The sequence below is a fragment of the Olea europaea genome, chromosome 6, assembly GCF_002742605.1.
Source record: "Olea europaea var. sylvestris chromosome 6, O_europaea_v1, whole genome shotgun sequence".
Lineage (NCBI taxonomy): Eukaryota > Viridiplantae > Streptophyta > Magnoliopsida > Lamiales > Oleaceae > Olea > Olea europaea.
Genome location: NC_036242.1, coordinates 17650517 through 17671722, shown reverse-complemented (window position 1 = coordinate 17671722; position 21206 = coordinate 17650517). Strand labels below are relative to the sequence as shown.

The 21206-nt window shown below is 34.7% G+C and overlaps 1 protein-coding gene and 2 long non-coding RNA genes across 5 annotated transcripts; all 3 read right to left on the bottom strand.

The window, feature by feature from the left end:
* Positions 1 to 904: 904 nt before the first annotated feature.
* LOC111396036 (nucleolar complex protein 4 homolog) lies at positions 905 to 14842 on the bottom strand. The gene is made up of 3 exons (XM_023022296.1): positions 13566 to 14842; positions 13286 to 13460; positions 905 to 3474 (listed from the first exon to the last, which is right to left on the bottom strand). The coding sequence occupies exons 2-3, from the start codon at positions 13412 to 13414 to the stop codon at positions 3226 to 3228; spliced, it is 378 nt and encodes a 125-aa protein (XP_022878064.1). The 5' UTR covers positions 13415 to 13460; positions 13566 to 14842; the 3' UTR covers positions 905 to 3225.
* Positions 14843 to 15116: 274 nt separating this feature from the next.
* Positions 15117 to 17323, bottom strand: LOC111396039. Its single transcript, XR_002702923.1, has 2 exons — positions 16719 to 17323; positions 15117 to 15183 (listed from the first exon to the last, which is right to left on the bottom strand). It is a non-coding gene; the product is annotated as an uncharacterized LOC111396039 (long non-coding RNA).
* Positions 17324 to 17534: 211 nt separating this feature from the next.
* LOC111396037 lies at positions 17535 to 20749 on the bottom strand. Of its 3 annotated transcripts, none has more exons than XR_002702920.1 (4): positions 20434 to 20749; positions 18580 to 19201; positions 17887 to 17982; positions 17535 to 17814 (listed from the first exon to the last, which is right to left on the bottom strand). It is a non-coding gene; the product is annotated as an uncharacterized LOC111396037 (long non-coding RNA). The 3 variants fall into 3 exon arrangements; XR_002702921.1 differs by having other exon boundaries at positions 17535 to 17982; positions 20434 to 20522; positions 20647 to 20749; XR_002702919.1 differs by having other exon boundaries at positions 17535 to 17982.
* Between the last annotated feature and the right edge of the window lie 457 nt (positions 20750 to 21206).

Sequence of the window (21206 nt, the reverse complement as noted above, 5' to 3'; positions counted from 1 at the left end):
CGATCATCATGATTCACCCATCTCGTTAGCGCCACTTCATTATAAGTCTATCATAAAGCCTTCCCCGTCTAATGTTTCTCCCATTTGGAAAATAAGTGTAAAGGTCATGCTATTTCTAGGCCTTCTTTTTCATATAGACAGTGTATTAACAATCGTCCTTTTTGTTTAATCGGTGCCACTTCTTCCCATTAAGTCACTTGTAGGACTTCCCTCGTTTGATGTTCTTCCCATCAAGGAAAATAATAACAAAGGTCTCGAAATTCCAATTTCTTCTTCTCACTTGCAGTGCTTCAATTGTAAGGACTTTGGCCACATTTCTTCTAAATGTTCTAACCGATCCATAGTCATTGAAGCACGGAAGAATGTAATAGATGAACCATTAGCAGATCTAGTTTATGAACCTAAACGTAAAGATTCTAACGACTTGGATGATGAGGACAGATCCTTAGGTGGTATCCGGACTCTTTGAAGAATCTAGAAATTATACCCCTTCTTCCTGATACCTCTTGGTCAAGTATTGTATGTAGTATCCTTAATCAACCCAAAGGTATTGATAAGTTGCATAATCATGTCATATTCGGGGAAAATCTTGGGAATTGGGATTTGATCCTCCCACATGTTGAAATTGCATATCTCAATTCTGTGAATCGATCTCTAAGTTTGAGTCCCTTTGGAGTTAGTCGTGATTATAAACCTAGGTCATCTTTAGACATTATTCTCATGTCCCCACATGCTAGTGTGTCAATGTCAAATGAGGCAGTTGTACCACATCTGCATGACTTGCATATTGAGATCAATAAAATTGTAGAAAGTAATGCATCATATAGACTTCGAGTTAATTTGCATAAAAGACATTTTAAATTTAATATTAGGGATTATATTATATTGTAAGCCAGTAATGCTGGTCTTTTTAAAATTTCAAAGCATATTGGTCCAAATGCATATGTCAATGATCTTTCATCACATTATGACCACCATCATATTTTAATTGTTAAGGACTTCGTTGCTTACAAAAGCTATTTTAACCCTTTCGATGATCCTTTTCTATTTTCAACTGGGAGCTCCACACTGAATCTTATGTTAATTCAAATACCACTTGTCACGGCACACAATGATAAAATTGATGTTATTTTAGATGAACATATTGTGTTGACCAATGATGGAGAGATTCAGTGCTTCCTTGCTCGTTAGGTGGATCAACTTGATGCTGACTGTACATGGAGTCCTAGAGAGAAACTCTTGCAGTTTGATCCAGATTTATTGGAGCTTTATTAGGGTCAGCAAAATTTTCTTTTGACCAAGTTTCATTGGTTACATCATATACTAGGGTATAATTTGCAACTGACATTGTCATCATTCATTGAGTTTTGATATTTGGTTTGTCAGAAAGATCGTCCCCCTTCGCTTATTTTGGAACATTTTGGATATTAAATCGACTACAGCTTTTGTGTTTTGTCCACTCAACAGAGTCAAGTTTTCCTCTCAACCCGGGAGAGTTGATGATGACATCTTTTTATTATTTTTGGGTTTTATTATTTTGGACTAGTAAATTAGGTTTGTATTTAGGCCTGACCCAAGCCCACAACTTTATCTACAAGTGGGGTGTATTGGATGTGAGAGAAAACATACGATGACTGGAAATTAACTGGCCTTGCTGCCCACGGTTTTCTTCTCCTTCTCTCTGGTGTTCTTCTTCCCTTGCGTCTGCTGCTTCTTCCTCTTTCTTCCTTGTTTTCTCCTCCTTTCTCTACTTCTTTCCTGTTATTGCTTCTTTGTCTCAACTAATTCTACATCACAAATTGCTGGCTTGTGTTTTTCTTCTCCGGAAGCCTCTTCAGTAGCTTCATGACCCCATTCCTTCACGCCATTTGTAATATATTATCGAACACAATAGTCAACCCATTAAAGGAATGAGAAAATCATCCAAACATTGAAAACACCCTCTACCATTCTTTCAAGGGACTGACTTCTTAAGCATAACCGAGCATGTACTCACTAAGATTAAACTTCAAAGTCACTCATGAAGACTGTTATAAGTTTTTCTTTCTCCCTTTTTGTGGGTTTCAAGATTCTCATTCTAAAATCATTCTAGATAGTAAAGTAATTGTGTTGACAATAAATATTAGATAAGACATGATCATCTTCAGGGTTGAAGCCAAGATTACAAAGGGCATATTTATTTTGCACACCTGTATCCATTGTCTAGAGCAACTATGATAACCATGACATAGAAATTATGCAACAATTCACAAAATCATTTCTCTCAATTAAAGGTACTGACTATCGATAAAAATATTGAAGGTTAAAAGTCTGAGATATAAATGATTAACTACATGGAGGAATATAAAAGATCATAAATTTCATCACTATTCCCTCAAGAAAGCTTAAACTGAAACATCTACCATTAAAATATCTCAAAAACAAAACGGTAGGTTGACAAAAACAATACTCAAACATTATTTGGGGCATTCTAGATGGAAAAGAGTTCATATAATGACGGATGATGCAATGAACTTAGCAAAAAAAATTATGAATGAAACCCCCCATAATGATATATAATTGTACAAGTATGTTATTTTCTATAAGTGGTTGCTCCAGGTTGTAGGAAAAATGATATAAACACAAGTAGATTATTTTCTCTAAATGGACAAACAACAAAAGGGAAATCACTTCTAGCACCACCTGGCTGAATAATTTTCTGGACCTCCTTTGAGGCCCATTCATCTTACGTCCTAATAGAATGGACATTCCAGACAGGTTACATACCAACAGATGATTTACTCAGACAAGATGTGTTGATCAAAAACTATTATAGTAGATTCCTGTGAGCACTCTCTGTCATATGCAGTTTGTTGTCACCTAGACACACAGACCTCTGTAATTTGTACCCCTTTAATTGATGAATATTCCATTTTATGCTATCATCCACAACATATCTCCCCAAAGTTCAGCCATAAATGCTATCAGATGTCATCAAGAACTTTTTGGACTTCCCATACCTTCCCATCAATCACGCTTTGATGGGAAGGAAAGATATCATTGTCAATCCGAATTATCTTTGCATTATCTTCCCAATAGGAAACAATCATAGAAACTTTCTTAGTTCCTGCATAAATGATGAGCTGAAAGGGAAGGATAAATGAGTTAAATAAAATGAGGTTTCTCCTCACAACTTGCATAAAATTGATGAAATGATTTGTCACGATATGAAAATGAATAAAATCTTCATAGCAATGCACGATTCTTTACTAATATGTATAAGATATAGACTGTAATGGCAAAACAAAAGATGGTTGTCTTCTCACCTGGTGCACCAAACAGCTTACTGAAGGATGTCTGCAGAAGGTTGTGAACTAAAGCAACAGCTAATGCACCGAAAGGAGGAACACAAAGTGCAAGTCTACTCAATTTCTTACAAAAAGCAGCTGCCAAGTATGCTGGAAGAAGTGGTGATTTCAAGCATGAATCCAGAAGCTGTAAATCACATAATGCAGTTAGAGACATGATAACACTACCCTAGACTCTTTAAATTAACCCTTATTTGCAAAATAGAAAGGATGTTATGTGTAAAAGTTTATGGAAAAAAATATATTTTTCCTTGTTCACATAGAAGAAGACAATACATATATATACAACGTTAGATATCTATATTAGGAAACTGTATAAATTAGGGATTTCTATAATTACCCTATAATTAGACCCATAACACTCCCCCCTAAGTTGGAGCATAGATATTAATCATACCCAACTTGTTACAAAAATAATCAACTTTGATCCCAATTAGAGCTTTTGTGAAAATATCTCCCAGTTGTTCTCTAGTCTTCACATATCCTATAGATATTAAATTCTGCTGCACCTTCTCACGAACGAAATGACAGTCAATCTCAATATGCTTAGTTCGCTCATAGGACACAGGGTTTGAAGCAATATGAAGAGCAGCTTGATTGTCACACCACAACTTTGCTGGTACTGAAGCCTTAAGACCAACTTCATTTAAGAGCTAATATATCCATATTATCTCACACACGGACTATGTCATAGCTCTATATTCTGATTCTGCACTAAATTGGGATGCAACATTTTGCTTCTTACTTTTCCATAAGACAAGATTTCCTCCAACAAAAACTCAGTAACCAGTAGTGGATCTTCGATCAATCTTGCAACTTGCCCAATCTGCATCTGAGAAGCATTCGATGTGGGTATGTCATAATTTCTGTACAGTATTCCACGTCCAAGAGCTCCCTTTAAATAACACAGGATTTGTTCTAAAGCTGTCCAATGGTGAACTCCTGGGGAAGACATGAATTGACTTACAATACTGATCGAATACGCAATATCAAGACGAGTTACTGTAAGGTAGTTCAATTTTCCAACTAGTCTTCTATAAGTCTCAGGATTTTCAAATAAATCACCATCTTTAATAAGCTGCAAATGGGGAAGCACTGGAGCACTGCTTGGCTTAGCTCCCAACTTTTGTGTCTCAGTTAACAAGTCAAGTACATTTTTCTTGAGATAAGAAGATGCCTTTCTTGTTTCTTGTAACCTCAATTCCCAAGAAATACTTCAACACTCCTAAATCCTTTGTGTAAAATTGGGCGTGAAGAAAGGACTTCAGAGATTTAATTCCCACAGTATAACTGCCAATAATAACAATATCATCAACATATACAACAAGAAGAATAATGCCAGATTCAGACTGTTTATAGAAGATTGAATGATCAGACTTGCTCTTTTGCATTCCAAAGTTTTCCACTGCCTGGCTAAATTTTCCAAACCAAGCACGTGAACTTTATTTTAAACCATATAAGGATTTTCAAAGATGACACACTTTCCCATACTCCCCCTAAGCAACAAACTCAGAAGGTTGCTCCATATATACTTATTCATGGAGATCACCATGTAAGAAGGCATTTTTTATGTTCAACTGATGTAAAGGCCAATCATGAGCGGCTACCATAGAAATGAATAAGCGAACAGACGTTAAATTAGCAACTGTAGAGAAGGTGTTAGAATAATCCACACCATAAGTCTGAGTATAACCTTTAGCAACAAGAGGGGCTTTAAGTCTAACCACTGACCCATCAAGATTGACTTTGACTGCAAATACCCACTTATATCCAATAGGCTTTTTTCTGCAGGTAAATCTACTAAATCCCAAGTACCATTAGCATCCAAAGCATTCATCTCCGCGATCATAGCTTCACGCCAACCAGGATTGGATAAGGCTTTATGAACAATTTTCGGAAGAGTCACAGAATCAAGGGAAGCAACAAAAACAAGAAAACGAAGACAAGTGATCATAAGACACAAAAGATGAAATAGGATAAGTGCACTAACGTTTACCTTTGCCGAGAGCAATAGTTAGATCAAGATCATTGGACACTGGATCCAATGCCGAAGAAGAGGTAGGTGCTGAACATGCATCAGAAGTGTCTCGTCGTCCGGAATACACATGCGAATAGGCAGTGGTGGTAGTGGTGTGGGAGCAGTAAGTAAAGTAAAAATAGTTGAACGGTAAGTGACATGATAAACCAATAGATCATCCTCCTCCCCCTTACTGAAAGAAGAATAAGAAGTAGGAAAGAAAGAAATATGTTCCAGAAAAGTAACATCAGCTAACACAAGATATTTGTTAAGACTCGGACAATAGCAACGATACCCTTTTTGTAGACGAGAGTAACCCAGAAAAATACATTTTAAGGATTTGGGATCTAATTTAGTTAGTTGGGGACGAACATCACGAGCATAACATGTACTACCAAATATCCTAGGTTCAATAGGAAATAGCGGTTTAATAGGAAAAAAGGACACTGTAAGGAGTCGTACCATTAAGAACGGATGAGGGCATTTAATTAATTAAGAAACGGGTTGTGGACACTGCATCAACCCAAAATTGTTTAGGAACATGCATTTGGAACAGGAGTGCCCTGGCTGTCTCAAGAAGATGTCTATTTTTTCTTTCAGCCACACCATTCTGAAAGGGGGTGTCAATACACGAGGATTGATGAAGAACACCATTCTGAAGCATGTAAGTTTGAAAAGAATCGGAAAAATATTCTTTGGCATTATCACTTCTCAATGTTTGTATAGAAACATTTAACTGAGTTCTAATTTCAATACAAAAGGCACTAAAATGAGAATAATTCAGAACAATTCTTCATTAAATAAAGTTAAGTCACACGAGAACAATCATCAACAATGGTAACAATACCGAAATCCAGTTTTGGACACGACAGGACAAGGACCCCAAACATCTAAATGAACTAATTCAAAAGGAAAACTAGATCTTTTATTGACTCGAGGAACTGATGACAAATGATGATGTTTTGCAAATTAACACGACTCACAATCTAAATACGACACATTCTAAAATTGAGGAGATAATTTCTTCAACAAAGATAAAGATGGATGTCCCAACCAACAATGTGCTTCAAAAGGAGTTAAGATGCCTGAACACGCAATAGACTTGGGCACCTAGGTATCCAAAATATAAAGACTGCCTGATTCATGTCCTTTATCAATAATCTCCTTCGTCATAAGATTCTGAAAAAGACACTGATCAGGAAAAAATGAGACACAACAATTTAAAGTCCGAGTAAGCTTGCTCACAGATATTAAGTTAAAAGGAAATTGTGGTAGACTTAAGACCGACGATAAAGAAATTAATGGAGTTGAATTAATAGAGCCAGAACCGAGAACAGAAGAAGTAGAACAATCAGTTAAAGTAACATTGGAACGAGATGTATGCGACTGAAAAGTGGAGAAGAGATTAAGATTACCTGTCATATGATCTGTGGCACCGGAATCAATGACCCATTTTGAAGAAGATGAGAGAAGACATGTATTAGATTTAGCTGTCTCAGCAATGGCAAAAAAAGGATGAAATGAATTTTTCAATGCTTCTTGGTAATGAGTGAATTTGGCAAATTCATCTACAGAAACTGTAATGGTCTGCCCAAAGGACGAGATGGGTGTAGCAGTAGTAGCTGCAACATAGGCTGAGTGAGACTTCTGAGATTTATTTTGCAGTTTTCGGCACGAGTATTTGGTATGACCCGACTCATAACAGTAGTAGCATACAACTCCCCCTTCATTCTAACTTCGATTGAGCCGACTACCTGCACCCCCGCCTCTTATATTACTTCTACTATTGCGATTGATGAGAGCACTAAAGGTTAAGTAGGTGAAGCAACATGAGCATTAGTATCTGTGCGAAGTACTCTAGTAAAGGTTTTTTGCAGCGATGAAATCTCGACACTGGAAAGAACCTGGGATTTAGCAGTTTTGAACTGAGAACTAAGACCAGCTAGAAAACTCATCACAACCATTTGCTCCCGCCGAGCTTGTTGAACTTTCACATCAGGACTAAAAGGTAACAAAACATTCAGTTCTTCGTAGGTCTTTTTGAAAGTCATAAAATAAGCCTGAAGATATTGATCTTACTGTTCGCTACGGTAAAAACTCTTACAAATTTCATAAATATGTGACATATTCCCATTCCCAGAGTACAGAAATTTCAAATATTCCATCAATTCTTTAATATACTCGCAGTGATTAATCAAACTATCTCAATGTCAATGGAATTACGAATTTCTAAGAATAAGCGGGCATCATCTCGTAGCCATGTATGATTATTATCCTTTGGTGGATCTTCAGTAAGATGATTGTACATAGAAATACTTTGCAGATAAATCCTAACTATCTTACACCAATCTAAATAATTTGGACCAACCAACTTATGTTCCGTAATTTTGGACATCACTGGAATGACATTAGTCACAGCAAAATTCTTTTGCTTGGCCATAGGAATAAAACACGATCTCCAAATATCAAAGTAAAATCTAACAAATAACAGTCCAAAATCAATAGACTTAAAATTCTAATTAAATGACCCAAATAATTTAGTCCAATAGTCAGCACAATAATAGCCCAATAACAATAACCAAAATATTAATCAAATTCCCTAAGCCCAACAACAAAAGCCCAAGAGAAGATCAATCCAAAACCCTGAGCCCAAAAATTATATCAACTGACACAAAAGACATGTCTTCACTGGAATAACCAATGCCCAAATAATTAACACCACAAATTAAAAACATTATAAGGCCCATAAGAAAGGCCAACATATGCTAAAACCTATAATCAAACCTCAGCACAAAAGGAAAACTGAAAAGAAAGACAATATTTTTCTTGTATATTATGAGCTATACATCGTCCCTTTTATAGTACAAAGAAGGGAAAAATAAAAGGAAAGAAAAATTGCTACCAAATCTAAAGATTACAATAATCAATCAATCAATTAATTACTACTCTTAACTATGGAAATAAATAATTCCTAAACCCATTTCTAAAATTATGTGATTTCATCACTCTCCCTCAAGTTGGATCATAAATATTTATCATATCCAACTTGAAAATGAAATCATCAAATTTCTATCTTGCTAGTCCCTTGGTGAAGATATCTGCAATTTGTTCTTGCGTAGGAACATAGGTCATGCAAATGGTTCCTTCTTCAACTTTTTCCTTTATAAAGTGTCTGTCTACCTCTACATGTTTTGTTCGATCATGTTGAACTGGATTAAGAGAGATGTTAATAGCTGCTTTGTTGTCACAGTAAAGTTTGATTGATGGCTTTATTGTGACATATAGTTCTTCTAGAAGCTTCTTTAACCATAGTCATTCACATATTCCTTGCGCAACTGCTCTGAATTCAACTTCAACACTACTTCTGGCAATTACGTTTTGTTTCTTGCTCCTCCAGGTTACCAGATTTCCCCATACAAATGTACAGTAACCTGTAGTAGATCTCCTATCATCTGTTGATCCAGCCCAATCTGCGTCTGCGAAAACTTCCACTCCTTTTCTTTCATCCTTTTTGAAGAATAGCCCCCTTCCTGAGGAGCCCTTGAGATATCTAAGTATCTTATAGACAGCTTCTGAGTGACTTGCCTTTGGAGAGTGCATGTGCTGACTTACCAAACTCACCGCAAATGCTATGTCAGGCCCGGTGTGTGATAGGTAAATCAGTTTTCCAACCAATCTTTGATATCTGTCTATTTCTACAGGATTTCCTTCGTTGCCATTTTTTCTTCCGATATCTATGGGCGTATTACTTGGTTTACATCCTAGCATGTCAGTTTCAGTTAGAAGATTGAGAACATATTTCCGTTGTGATACACTAATGCCTCGTCTTGATCTAGCAACTTCCATTCCCAAAAAATACCGCATTGATCCCAAGTCCTTTACTTCAAATACAACGACACGACTTGTTTTTAGTCTTTCCATTTCTACTCTGTTGTCTCCTGTCAGAATGATATCATCAACGTATACGATTAGAATAGTTTTAGTACCATCTACAAATTGTCGCAGGAACATCGTGTGATCTGACTGTCCTTGGCGATATTCTTGATTTTTCAACACTTTTGCAAATCTATCGAACCATGCTCTTAGTGACTGTTTGAGTCCATATAATGATTTTTTTAGCTTGCATACTAGACCTTTTTCCTCCTCCTTACAAAAGCTTGGCGGTAATGTCATAAACACTTCTTCCTCCAATTCCCCATTCAAGAATGCATTTTTAATATCAAGTTGTTAAAGTGGCCAGTCCAAATTTGCTGCTATTGATAGGACTCGAACTGTATTCAACTTTGTTACTGGTGCAAATGTCTCTGTGTAGTCAATACCATAGGTTTGAGTATATCCTTTTGCAACCAATCGAGCTTTATACCGATCTATTGTTCCATCTGCTGTGTATTTAAAGCTGAAAATCCATTTACATCCCACGGGTTTCTTTCCTTGTGGCAACTCCATCACTTCCCAAGTTTCATTTTTCTCCAATTCACGCATTTCTTCCAAAATTACCTCTTTCCATTCTGGAATTTCCAATGCCTCCTGAATATTCCTCGGAATAATTGTATTGTCAAGGCGGGCTGTAAAAGTACGAAATTCTGAAGATAGAGCAGTATATGACATGAATTTTGAGATAGGGTGTTGAGTGCATAATCGTGGTTATTTTTTTAGGGCAATAGGTAAGTCGGTATCAGATATCTCTGATACTTTCTGAGGTGGAGCTACGATCGGTTCTAATTCTTTTGGTGCTTCAGTCGTGAGATTCTTTATGTACTTTGATCTTGGCTTTCGTAAGTAAACTAATATCTCTTTATCCTTTTGTTTTTCTACATCTCCCCCTGTATTCAAATTTTCCTTTGTTAATGGCATATTAGCATCGGATGGCGGGAGAGATAGAGCAGTTCAGGAAAGGAGAGACTGTCCTTTTGTTTTTCTACGTCTCCCCTGTATTCAAGTTTTCCTTTGTTAATAGCATATTAGCATCGGATGGAGGGATAGATAGAGTAGGTTCAGGAGAGGAAAGACTGAAATCAAAGAACCGATCTTCTGTTAAGATCTCCCCCTGAAGAGAGGTTTTTTCAAAGTACGGTTTATTTTCGAAGAAAGTAACATCAAAACTTACAAATGTTCGTTGTGTGGAGGGATCAGAAGTTGGAAAAAAATTTCGAAATTTTTGGATGGGAGTTTCGAAATTTAGGGCTCGACTAGGCATTCGGTTGATGAGGTAAATGGATGTAAGGACAGCATCCTCCCAGAATATTTTAAGCCTGTTTGTAGTGAACATTAGGGCATGGGCGACTTCTAATATATGTCTATTTTTTCGTTCAACAATCCCATTTTGTTGGGGAGTATCAACGCATGAACTTTGATGAACTATGTCATGTGTTTTGAGATAGTCGCCTAAGATGTTATTGAAATACTTTGTGCCATTATCAGTGTGTAAGATTTGGATTTGGGTTTGGAACTGCGTTTGATTCATAGAGTGGAAGTTGACAAACACGCCCCAAACTTCAGATTTATCTTTTAGTAGGTACATCCAACAAATTCGAGTATGATCGTTAATGAATGTAACAAACCATTTAGAGTGAATACGATTTGGAATCCGTGAGGGACTATGAATCATGGAGAATGGCTTTGATGGTTTGTATACGGATTTTGGAAATGGTGTACGCTGATGCTTTGCAAGTTCACAAATTTCACATTGAAGATCAACTGTCTTTTTATTTTAAAAAATGGAAGGTAGTACACGTTTTAGGTATTGAAAGTTGGGGTGTCCCATTCTAAAATGCCATAACATAATTTTGCTATTTCTAAGGACAGACGCAGAATTACAAATTTTAATTTGACACTGTTTACCCACTTCTGCCTTGTCAAAGTAATAGAGTCCTTCACTTTCCTTAGCACTGCTAATCGTCTTCCCCGATGGTAAGTCTTGAAAAACACAGTAAAACGGGAAAAATTTAGCAGAACAATTTGAGGATTTTGTTAACTGACTTATAGATAGTAAATTGCAAGATAAATTGGGAACATGAAGAGCAGATTCCAATGTTATAGAATCAGAGATTTGAATAGTCCCTTTTCTTGCTATGGTGGATAGAGATCCATCTGCAATTTTAACCTTGAGATTACCAGCACATAGAGAGTAAGATGAGAATAAATGGTAGGAGTCTGTCATGTGGTCCGAGGTTCCTGAGTCAATGATCCAGGGTGTTTTTGATTGAGTGACAAATTTTAAAGCTCTAAAAAAGTTACCTTTGTCCGCTAGTGAACTTGACGGGTTATTGATTTGACTTGATGATTGTAGGCTAGAAAACATTTTGTAGAGCTGTTCCATCTGCTCTGCATTAAATGCACCACTTGATTCCTTGGATTTTCCTCCCTGATGGTCAATTGATGCTTGATTTCCAAGGTATTTATTACTTTGTCTTGGCTTCCAGTTGGCTGGTTTTCCATGCAAATCCCAACAAAAAACATGCTAAATACCACAACATTTACCACAGACACCACCAAATGAATAATCAGCAATCGCAACCTCCAGCGATGGCAGAGACACCTTCAATTGACCACCATATTTCAACCAAAACAGAAAAGTGGAGGAAGGCGTTTACTAAAGAAGACGGAATATGGGGAAGAAAAGAATAAAAAAATCGACGGAAGAATGTGGAGTAGAGGTAAATAATAAACCCTAGAAACTAGGCTTTGATACCATGTAAAAGTTTATGGAAGAAAATATATTTTTCCTTGTTCACATAGAAGAAGACAATATATATATATATATATACAATGTTAGAGATCTATATTAGGAAACTATATAAATTAGAAATCTCTATAATTAACCTATAATTAAGCCCATAACATTATGCAAAGAAATATGTCATCTTTTTGCACATGAGTTACACCTGATCAATGCAGAAAAGCAGTGGATATGAGCTAGCACAACAATAGTAAAAAAAAAAAAAAATTAAAAAGGGACATCGAAATGCATTTTACTTTCTTCGATGATAGAGCTAATAAATATTTCAACTCAATCATGGACAACAGAGTAAGTTCCCTCAATAAAACAAGAATATTAGTGTAAAGAAAAATGCACAAGCAATATGTAGTCAAGGAGACCTTGTCTAAATCAACATTTGAAAGCAAGAAGAATACTTCAAAAAATTGTTCAAGTGTATAGACGAAAGATGACACACATAGGAGTGCGATTGCCCCATTGCAGTCTCTATATCTTACAACTAATAGACATGGTCACATGACCACAATGGTGTACAGATCTTGGCGAAAAAATTCCAAGCATCAGCTTAAAGTGAAAAGAAGCATATATAAAGATGATTATTCATAGCATATAAACAATATACTGGCGGAGAATGATAGATTCCCCAGGTGGATATATCTACATTATAAATATTCCCAGACAAAGTCCTGGGTATCTTTTTTTGGCTAGCATAGAATTATGTCCAACCCTTGAGTTTACCTATGACCAGGTGAATATGACCAAGCTACCAAATATCCATTCAACTTAAGACAGGCAATTAATAGTTCTAGAATTTACAATCTGAACTCTGATAGGACTCCAAATGGAAAAAAGAAAACTGAATGTGAAATAGATGATTGAATGACCTGAAATGCAGAAATTACAGATATGAAAATGATTGGACCCCGGGGGTATTGATAAGCCTCCAAATACGATTCACATATTCTAGAAGAATCAAGAGGAGGGGATAGCAGTAGGCGGGAAAGAGAAATAGAATTCTGTTAAGGAGCAAATGGCTAGGGAAAGCAGTTAGGAATTGGCTATAAATAAGAATGAAAGGAGACTTAGTAGGCAGGCAAATATTGAGTGAGGAAAGGAGTCCTATCAAACTCATTAATAAGATTCCAATCAATCATATAGGAATGCTGTTCAACAAGATAATGAAACAAGAATATTCACAATTACCTGAAAGAATTTTGCCCTATGTTTTGACATGAAAATAGAGGGCTCCAATGGAGCATAAAGCTTATCATAGAAGTTTGGATATTCAAGACCGTGTTTTGTCATGAGAACATATAAGCTGCTTAGAGCCATAACACTCACAACACCACCAATATTATATGATCAAGTTAAGAAATCACTGCAAATTAGAGATTAAGAACAACAAATTAAATAGCTGTCAAAGTGTGAAAGACTGAGTAATCAACAAAATATGAATAAATTACAAAATTGCTACATAATTTACCATAACATGATTGGCTTAGAGAGGTGAGGAATGATACTCTGATGAAGTGTAACAAGAACCTGATCATCAGAGGGTATGTGAAGAAAGAGAAAAATCATAAGAGTAGTAGATTAACTAGAACTCAAACACAACAAAGAGCATGCTTGGGAATGCTTAAATTAAAATTTAAGTTACTATAAGTTGTGATCCTACAGAATGTGTGGATAATAAGTGAGTAGTAGTTGAGAGTCCTAGGGAATGTGTAATAAAAAGTAAGTCTAACCAGCTTAAATTATAATTTGAGCTTTGCCAAAACATGCACAAAATTAAGCCTCATTCCAATTAATTTGGGGTCAGCTTCATAAAAAAAATTCCACAATTAGAACTCAAATATAATTTTTTTAAAATAAAAAGGCAAGAAGTGAAAGTCAGCTCGTTACTTTCAGATCAAACTATTAGCATTTGATGAGCATACTGAGAATTCTGTGGTGTATATGTCCTTTGTGATTTTTTTATTTTTTTTATTTTTTTAACGATTTACAAAGATAAGAACAAATTCAAGCAGTAGGCAGCGAATAAAGACATAGCAAGTTTACTGAGATAAGATAAAAGACAATCAAGAAGCTATAAGAAAATTATAGAAAATATTTGGTAAGATCTATAGCATTAAGCATAGTCTTGAGAGTGATCTATCAAATCTGAGTGAAAACCTCAATTGTTAAAAGACAATTACAAAATATTGAGATACTGTTATGATCCTCCAGAGAGTAATATCTCCAAAACAAAATTCTGTATGATCTTACTCAAGTGACTTGTCAATATCCTCTATCAAGTGGCCCCTTCTCTTCAATGCAATAATTCAGTAGATTTACAAAATATCTCCTGAGCATTTCCACAAGTAACACACTTTATCAACATATTTCATGTGACACACAAGCACCACTCACTTATCACCACTCATTTGTATCTGCTTATAAAAGCACTTAATAATTATTGTCAACAACAAAAATTACTGCAGAAATCCGAAGGAAACCATCCACTGTCTTCTACTGCTAGTAGCATGGTGTAATTATCGTTCTTGACTACTAAAGATATCACGATATAGTTAATTCTTGCAAACTAAAATTTTCATGTGACCAAACACCACCAACGATAATCATGCAAGCCCATTGGTTAAAACTTAGGTGGATGAAGTTGCATTCACCACAACGTTTTCTTCCTTGATTCAAATACAAGAAACAGAGTGTGTTACATACAATTTGTACTAAATGATGATGAAAAATAATCTAAGAGACAATGAAATGTGAGATTTAGCATCAAGTAGTGTAACGCCCCAATTTTTCATTAATCATAAACACGGGAACGTTACAAAAAACTCACTTTTCTTTATTTATAAATGCGGAACTATATAAAAATAAAATTCTTCAATAAACAAATAACTGAAACATTTAAATTTAAATAATTGAAAGCATATCTAACCATAAACATAAACTCCTAAATAATTCAAATAATACGTTCTAAATAAAATTAAACAAATTGCTAAATTTAAAACAGTAAACTTATTTCTTTTTCTCTATTCTTTATTCACTTGGCAGCCCGCATCATCAATTCTCCACTGCTCCAATCGACCCGAACTAATCTGTAAAATTAATGTAAGAGTGAGTATTTTAAAAATACCCAGTAAGATACGTGCAAATTTCCATACACAGATATATAACAAATAAATAATACACTTCATACCACTCTTCTCTTATAGAGTATATCGGTGACCAAGCGACACACCCATCTTAGGTCCTCTTAATTTATATGTAGAAATTTCATATCTCTTTCTCTAAAACTCAAAGGTCCACTAGCATTCCATGCATATTTAATCGCATATAAGAATATAAGGAAACGTAAACACTTTGCACATAAATGTATCTTATCTTGATATTAAAATTCCAAAAATATGAATGCGTGTTCCAAATTTCTGAATTTCTTGACTACGTCAATAAAATTATCTTGCTTTCTTTTCAAAATATTTTACCTCTCTCTACTGCGTGTGTATAATTTCTAGGATGTATTCTGATCTTTCTTTCTCTCTCCCAATGGTTTTTTTTTCTGTCGGGCAGCGTGCCTCTAATTTCTTTCTCTCTCTCTCTGATTATCTCTCTCTATTTGTGTGGTCCATCCCCCTGGGCACACTAGGTATTTATAGTACTGGATTTTTGAAAATGTGGGACACTGCACCATTAAATTTTATCTTATTCAACCAAAAAAATTTATTGGGTATGTACAATACACCTTTGTTTTTATCCAAATCACGTGATAGAGGTTCCATCAACAAAGTGATATGATTTATATAGGACAAAACAGTACATACTATTAATGAGGTGGAAGAGTCTTGAGAAAGGAATTACAATAGCTATTTATTTCAACTCACAAAATCTGGTCTAGGATTTGGTGAATTATTTACTTACGAAAGTTTGATGCTAAAATTCTAATTGAATAATGGATACAGGGGTTTAAGATATATTATATTGGATTAGCACTAACAATTAGCATTTATCCTAATCAAATTAGGATTATGATTAACAATCAAAATTTATCATAGCCTGTGCTCGGGATTATTATTATTATACACGTGCAGTCATGATTATCTTAAAACTAAAATCATAAATCAACTTCAATTATTCATCCAATCTAGCATCTTGAACATAAATATCTATGTGTTATTCAAGCTTACTATAATAGAGTACGGTGGACAAGATTTCTAGTACCAAAGCAAATATTAAAATTATTTGACTACTATTATCTGCCCTTTTTTTTCTCCAAAAGAAAAATATTATTAAAATAAAATCACCCTTTTTCTACAATTTCTTCACGTGGAAATCTAGCTACCTTTATCAACTCCCAAATCAAAACAAATAAATTAATTATTAAAATAATACACTCAATCACCATACACGTGGCAGCTTCATGATATAAACTAATCAAATAAAATACTATAAAATACCAATTTCCAAAATACTATATAATATTTATATACTTATACTCACTCTATCAAAATTCACATATTTGACCCGTAAGAATATATTTTGACTTAGTCCCTCGACTTTCGAAATAATATAGATAATAAATAAATTTTTATTCAAAAATTTTGGGATGTTACAAGTAGAAAATCAAAAATATTACCTGAATCATTCCACATTTCATAGTCCGAATAATCAATTGAAGCTTCTATAGCGGGGATATGAGATAGCAAACTATGCATCTTGTGAATAGAAAGCTCCACGCTACAAAAAACGGTGTAAGTATCAGACACGCTATACAAAAGCTTCAATTTACTTTTCAAAATGAATAAGAAATAATAAAGAAGGAAGGTCCTTGCAACACATATGTTTCTTATTCATTTTGAAAAGTAAATACTTGAATAATTGAGAAAAAAACATAACTACATTATTTGTAGACCTTCCTTCTCTATTGTGATTGAAGTTTTTCAAATTGAAATAAAAGGAATCCATTACTAAAGCTCCAATACTTTGACTATAAAAACATGAAAGGAATCCCGCGTCGGATTTTTTTATGTAAAAAATGTGCTGAAAGATAAGTCTATTAAAGGACTTATCATCAAGTAAATAATGGGCTTTATATATTTGGCTGGGCCATTAAGTTGATTTGTAGTCTTTTCATTTTTACACATTAGTGCAACTTTAATATTTTCAGTTTTATTTATTATAATATAAATTAATATAACAATTTAACTCCTATTTTGAGTCCCATTATGTAAAAATTCAATTTTCCCCAAACTCATTTTCAACCACACATTCTCCTAATAAAATAATTTTGAACGTAAACCCAAAACTTCTTTTGTACGTAAATCCAAAACTTTCCTATTTTTTAACAACACAATTTACAACAACAACAACAACAACAACAACAACAACAATAATAATAATAATAATAATAAATAACTATTAGAAAATCTATTTTCCTCAAAAAAAATGGGACTCAAACATAGCTTTAATATTCAAATACCTAATTTAATTTATAGGGAAAAAAATACAAATGAGATAGTAAAATCCCCAGCAGGGTAGTGCAGGGGGCACGCCAAACCACCCTGTTGACAGGGGTCGACCTGGGGGGTCCTATAGTTGACCCCCCAGTTTCTGCTTTTTTTCTGACTTTTTTTTTTGTTTTAGAATGTCAAAGTTTAAAACTTACACTATAAATATATTATGCAGCTAACAGCTCCAATCTCAACTTTGTGCCTTTGTCTTTCTCTTCCAATCTGTCAATTACATACTGCCATTACCATTTACAATTTACCTACCATTTGAAAGTTTGATTATGACCCCCTAACCTAAAGTATTCGGGTCTGCCCCTGCCTGTTGCCATCCCTATCCGTGAAGTAAATTCACAATGAACTTCATTGCTTCAATCTAGAAGTAGCAGCACTCTGATATAATAGAAGCCGAGTATTCTCAACAACCAAGGTGATTTGAAGTGCATGAACAATGTAAACATACATATACACTTATCAAAATCTTAAATACTCCCTCGAATCCACCACACCCCAGGAAAAGCAAAACAATACAAATGCACCACAATACTATCTGGAAGAGAAAGAAAGTTCAACCTCAAGAATGCTAAGTCACTTCTATGCTAAAAGAATGGCTCATTCTTCCAGGCAAACATACTGAGTTTACACAATAGCAACTTTAAGAATGTGAAGAGCAGATTTTTCAGCATTGAGGGACAAGGCAGAATGTTTGATATCAGGAGTCATTTATTGGTGGGTATTAGATCTTGGGGTATTTGTGTGTGTCCATGTAGTAAGACTTAGAAACAACTAGAGGCATCATTTTGGTCTGCAGCTCTAATTCTCAAAATAAAAATGGTGAAGCAGTGGGTCCAAAGAAATAGGTCAACACTGGGTCTCCCAATTGACTTGGGAGCTATTGCAATCACATCAATTTATTTTTCCAAAAACATTATCAATAATAAAATGCCAAATTGAAAGGTCAAATGTGTCCATGACCCAAACTATACTAACCTTGTTCTCGACTGGCTATCACCATAGATGTCTGAATTTCTCTCGCCTTCTCTGGGGAAAATAAATTTTTAGGTCGAAAAGATATATAACTATATGTACTTCCAATAAAGGAGAGGAGGTCTTTGTGTATTTTCTTAGGTAAAAAGATCACCACCAAGATCAAGAAGTAGGACTAGGAGAGATACCTTTTGCCTCCAAAATTCGGACCAGCTTGTCCAGGTCCAGGATAATGTAAGTAAAATACTGAACAAATAAGTTGAACCAACGTATTGTTTCTTAGAGACTACAGTAGTTCAAAGAATATTTGTCCCACCGTGGAACAAATATTTCTATTGGAAGGGAAACAATAAAAGGTAACATTTCTTGGAACAGTATGTAGCTCATCCCAGTCTAGCAATCTGTTTTGGTAATATCTTAGCAACGCAAATCCAAAAAGAAGTGTGAAGTGATTCATTCACATTATAAATAGAATCTATAGGAAACATATTGACAGTACAGTGTAAACAAACTTAGTTAACACACGCTTAAGAATAAATGATTCATACCGGACATAAATGTAATTGAAATACTTTAATGCAAGCAAATCCAATAAAGAATCGTCAATGGTCAACGTAAAGTGGACCTGCAAGCACATGTAGTTTAGAAATAATCTGACCTAATGCACGAAATGTCTTATTTTTACTTTAATAACCCAATTATTAGTACACCATAAGCTTTATTCATGATTTAGATGATCCAACTGTACATTTATTTAAACGTCCAATTATTAGTTAATGATAAGCTTTATTCATGACATACATGATTCAAGTGTACGTCTATTTTAATGTCCAATAATTTAAAATCTTTGCACCAGGTCAAATTAATTTCAGTATACCTCTCCCTTTTATAATGTATATCGGTTCACATCACTCTTCTAACTTGGATGTCTTTACAAGACATACCACAACCATACAAATCTTTTAAACCTTAACTTAGCATTAACTTCAATTGATCAATCCTAGTATAATCTCAAGTCTATCTTATCATTATTTCATGCAGCTCCTTCTTTTTGTTTTGGGCGTGAAGTGATGTCAAGTTGAAATGCCCAACAGGCATAAACTCTCCCTGAAAAAGAGGTGAGCTACAACCTTGTCCTAAAAACTTCACTTGGTGATCAAAACTTAATACCACAAAGCATAATTATCTAGGTATAAAACTTGGCTATTATGAGCCATTTAATAATATAGACAAAAACTATCCAATTACATTAATCATAGACAAAAAGAGAATAAATTTTATCTCCCATCACTTGGTTTTCCAGAATAGAAAAGGGGAAAATTTGAAGAAATCCAATTAGAAATGCTGCTACATGAAATAAATTGATAAAATAGAATCAAACTATCTGAAAAAAATGGTTATGAACTTAATTATACACCATCAGCTTCACTCGTTATAACCTGTAAATAGTAATTCAACACACAATAATACTATTTAAAATAGCGAGCGGCCAAATATTTTGTCAACTAAAGAGCAAGAAGAAGCCTAGATCCACTGAGAGAAATTACCAACTCTTAGAGGTATGCACTCGTGGAAATCATATCTAATAGGTGTTTATAATCAACATAATTCATCAATGTCTTATCCCATATTTACCTAGGATCAACTACAAGTATGAAAGATTCAACAGTGAAATGATAAAGGCTCTGATTAAGTTTATGTTCAACTCTCGCTCAATTCATGTCATTCTCCCTACAAAAAAAAGCAGTCCTTATGCAGAACAGCTTGGCAGTGGCACTAAGCAGGCTTCAGTGTCACCAATCTCGACACAAAATAAAATTAGCAATAGGCAGGATAAATTTAGAAGTTACTACTCACAATGGAATGAAGAAGCTTGTGATATAAGGCAGAATGAAACTTTCCCCTACCACCCACTTTGATAAACTCCGTTATTGTCTCCAGAACAGCTTCATCATGATTACAATTTAGCCGTGAGAACCCGAAGATGGAACACATGGAAGGCATACGGAAATAATAGTAAGGAAACAATAGAAAATTTGAAGAGAACAAAAACATATATTAATCTCATACACGAAGAGCATCCTCGGATTGGAATGAAATAGCGACGTCAATGAAGAATTGAACGAGGTCATCGCACTTGAAGCGAAGCCACGTGCGCTACATGAATTCTGGGTCCGATTGGAGTATTGGACAAAGAAATAATTGAAAATGAACCAATAAGCCACGTGTATTTTCAAAATAACCTTTGATCAGTTTTTAAAGAAAAAACAAAAATTGATTTTAAAGGTTAAAATTTCAAAATACCCTCAGACAGTCACTTTTTCATTTGCTTATAGTCGGCCAAAATTAAGGAAAAGCTACAATCGATTACCAATCGGCAGACGTTTTAAGTTCATCTTTGACGACCTTTTTCTTGTTAAGGTAAGTTTCGAGTTGTTAATTAACTACATTAATGTTTAGATTTTTATATTGTGTGTGAATGTTGAATTTGTGAAGGTTTTTGAAATGTATTATTGGTTATGTATGTGTAAAAGTATGAATATGAGTCTAAATTGGAGAATAATAAGTAGATTTTGAGATTTGCAAGCTTTTCTCGTCGAAAATGGAGATTTTCCGACAAGAAAAGTCAA

Bases quoted from the DNA above. Each gene is read 5' to 3' on its own strand.
- LOC111396036 (XM_023022296.1), bottom strand. From the start codon at position 13,414: ATGGCTCTAAGCAGCTTATATGTTCTCATGACAAAACACGGTCTTGAA. The intron at 3,475-13,285 runs GTAATTGTGAAT...TGTGATTTACAG, and splicing joins ATAGGGCAAAATTCTTTCAG to CTTCTGGATTCATGCTTGAA.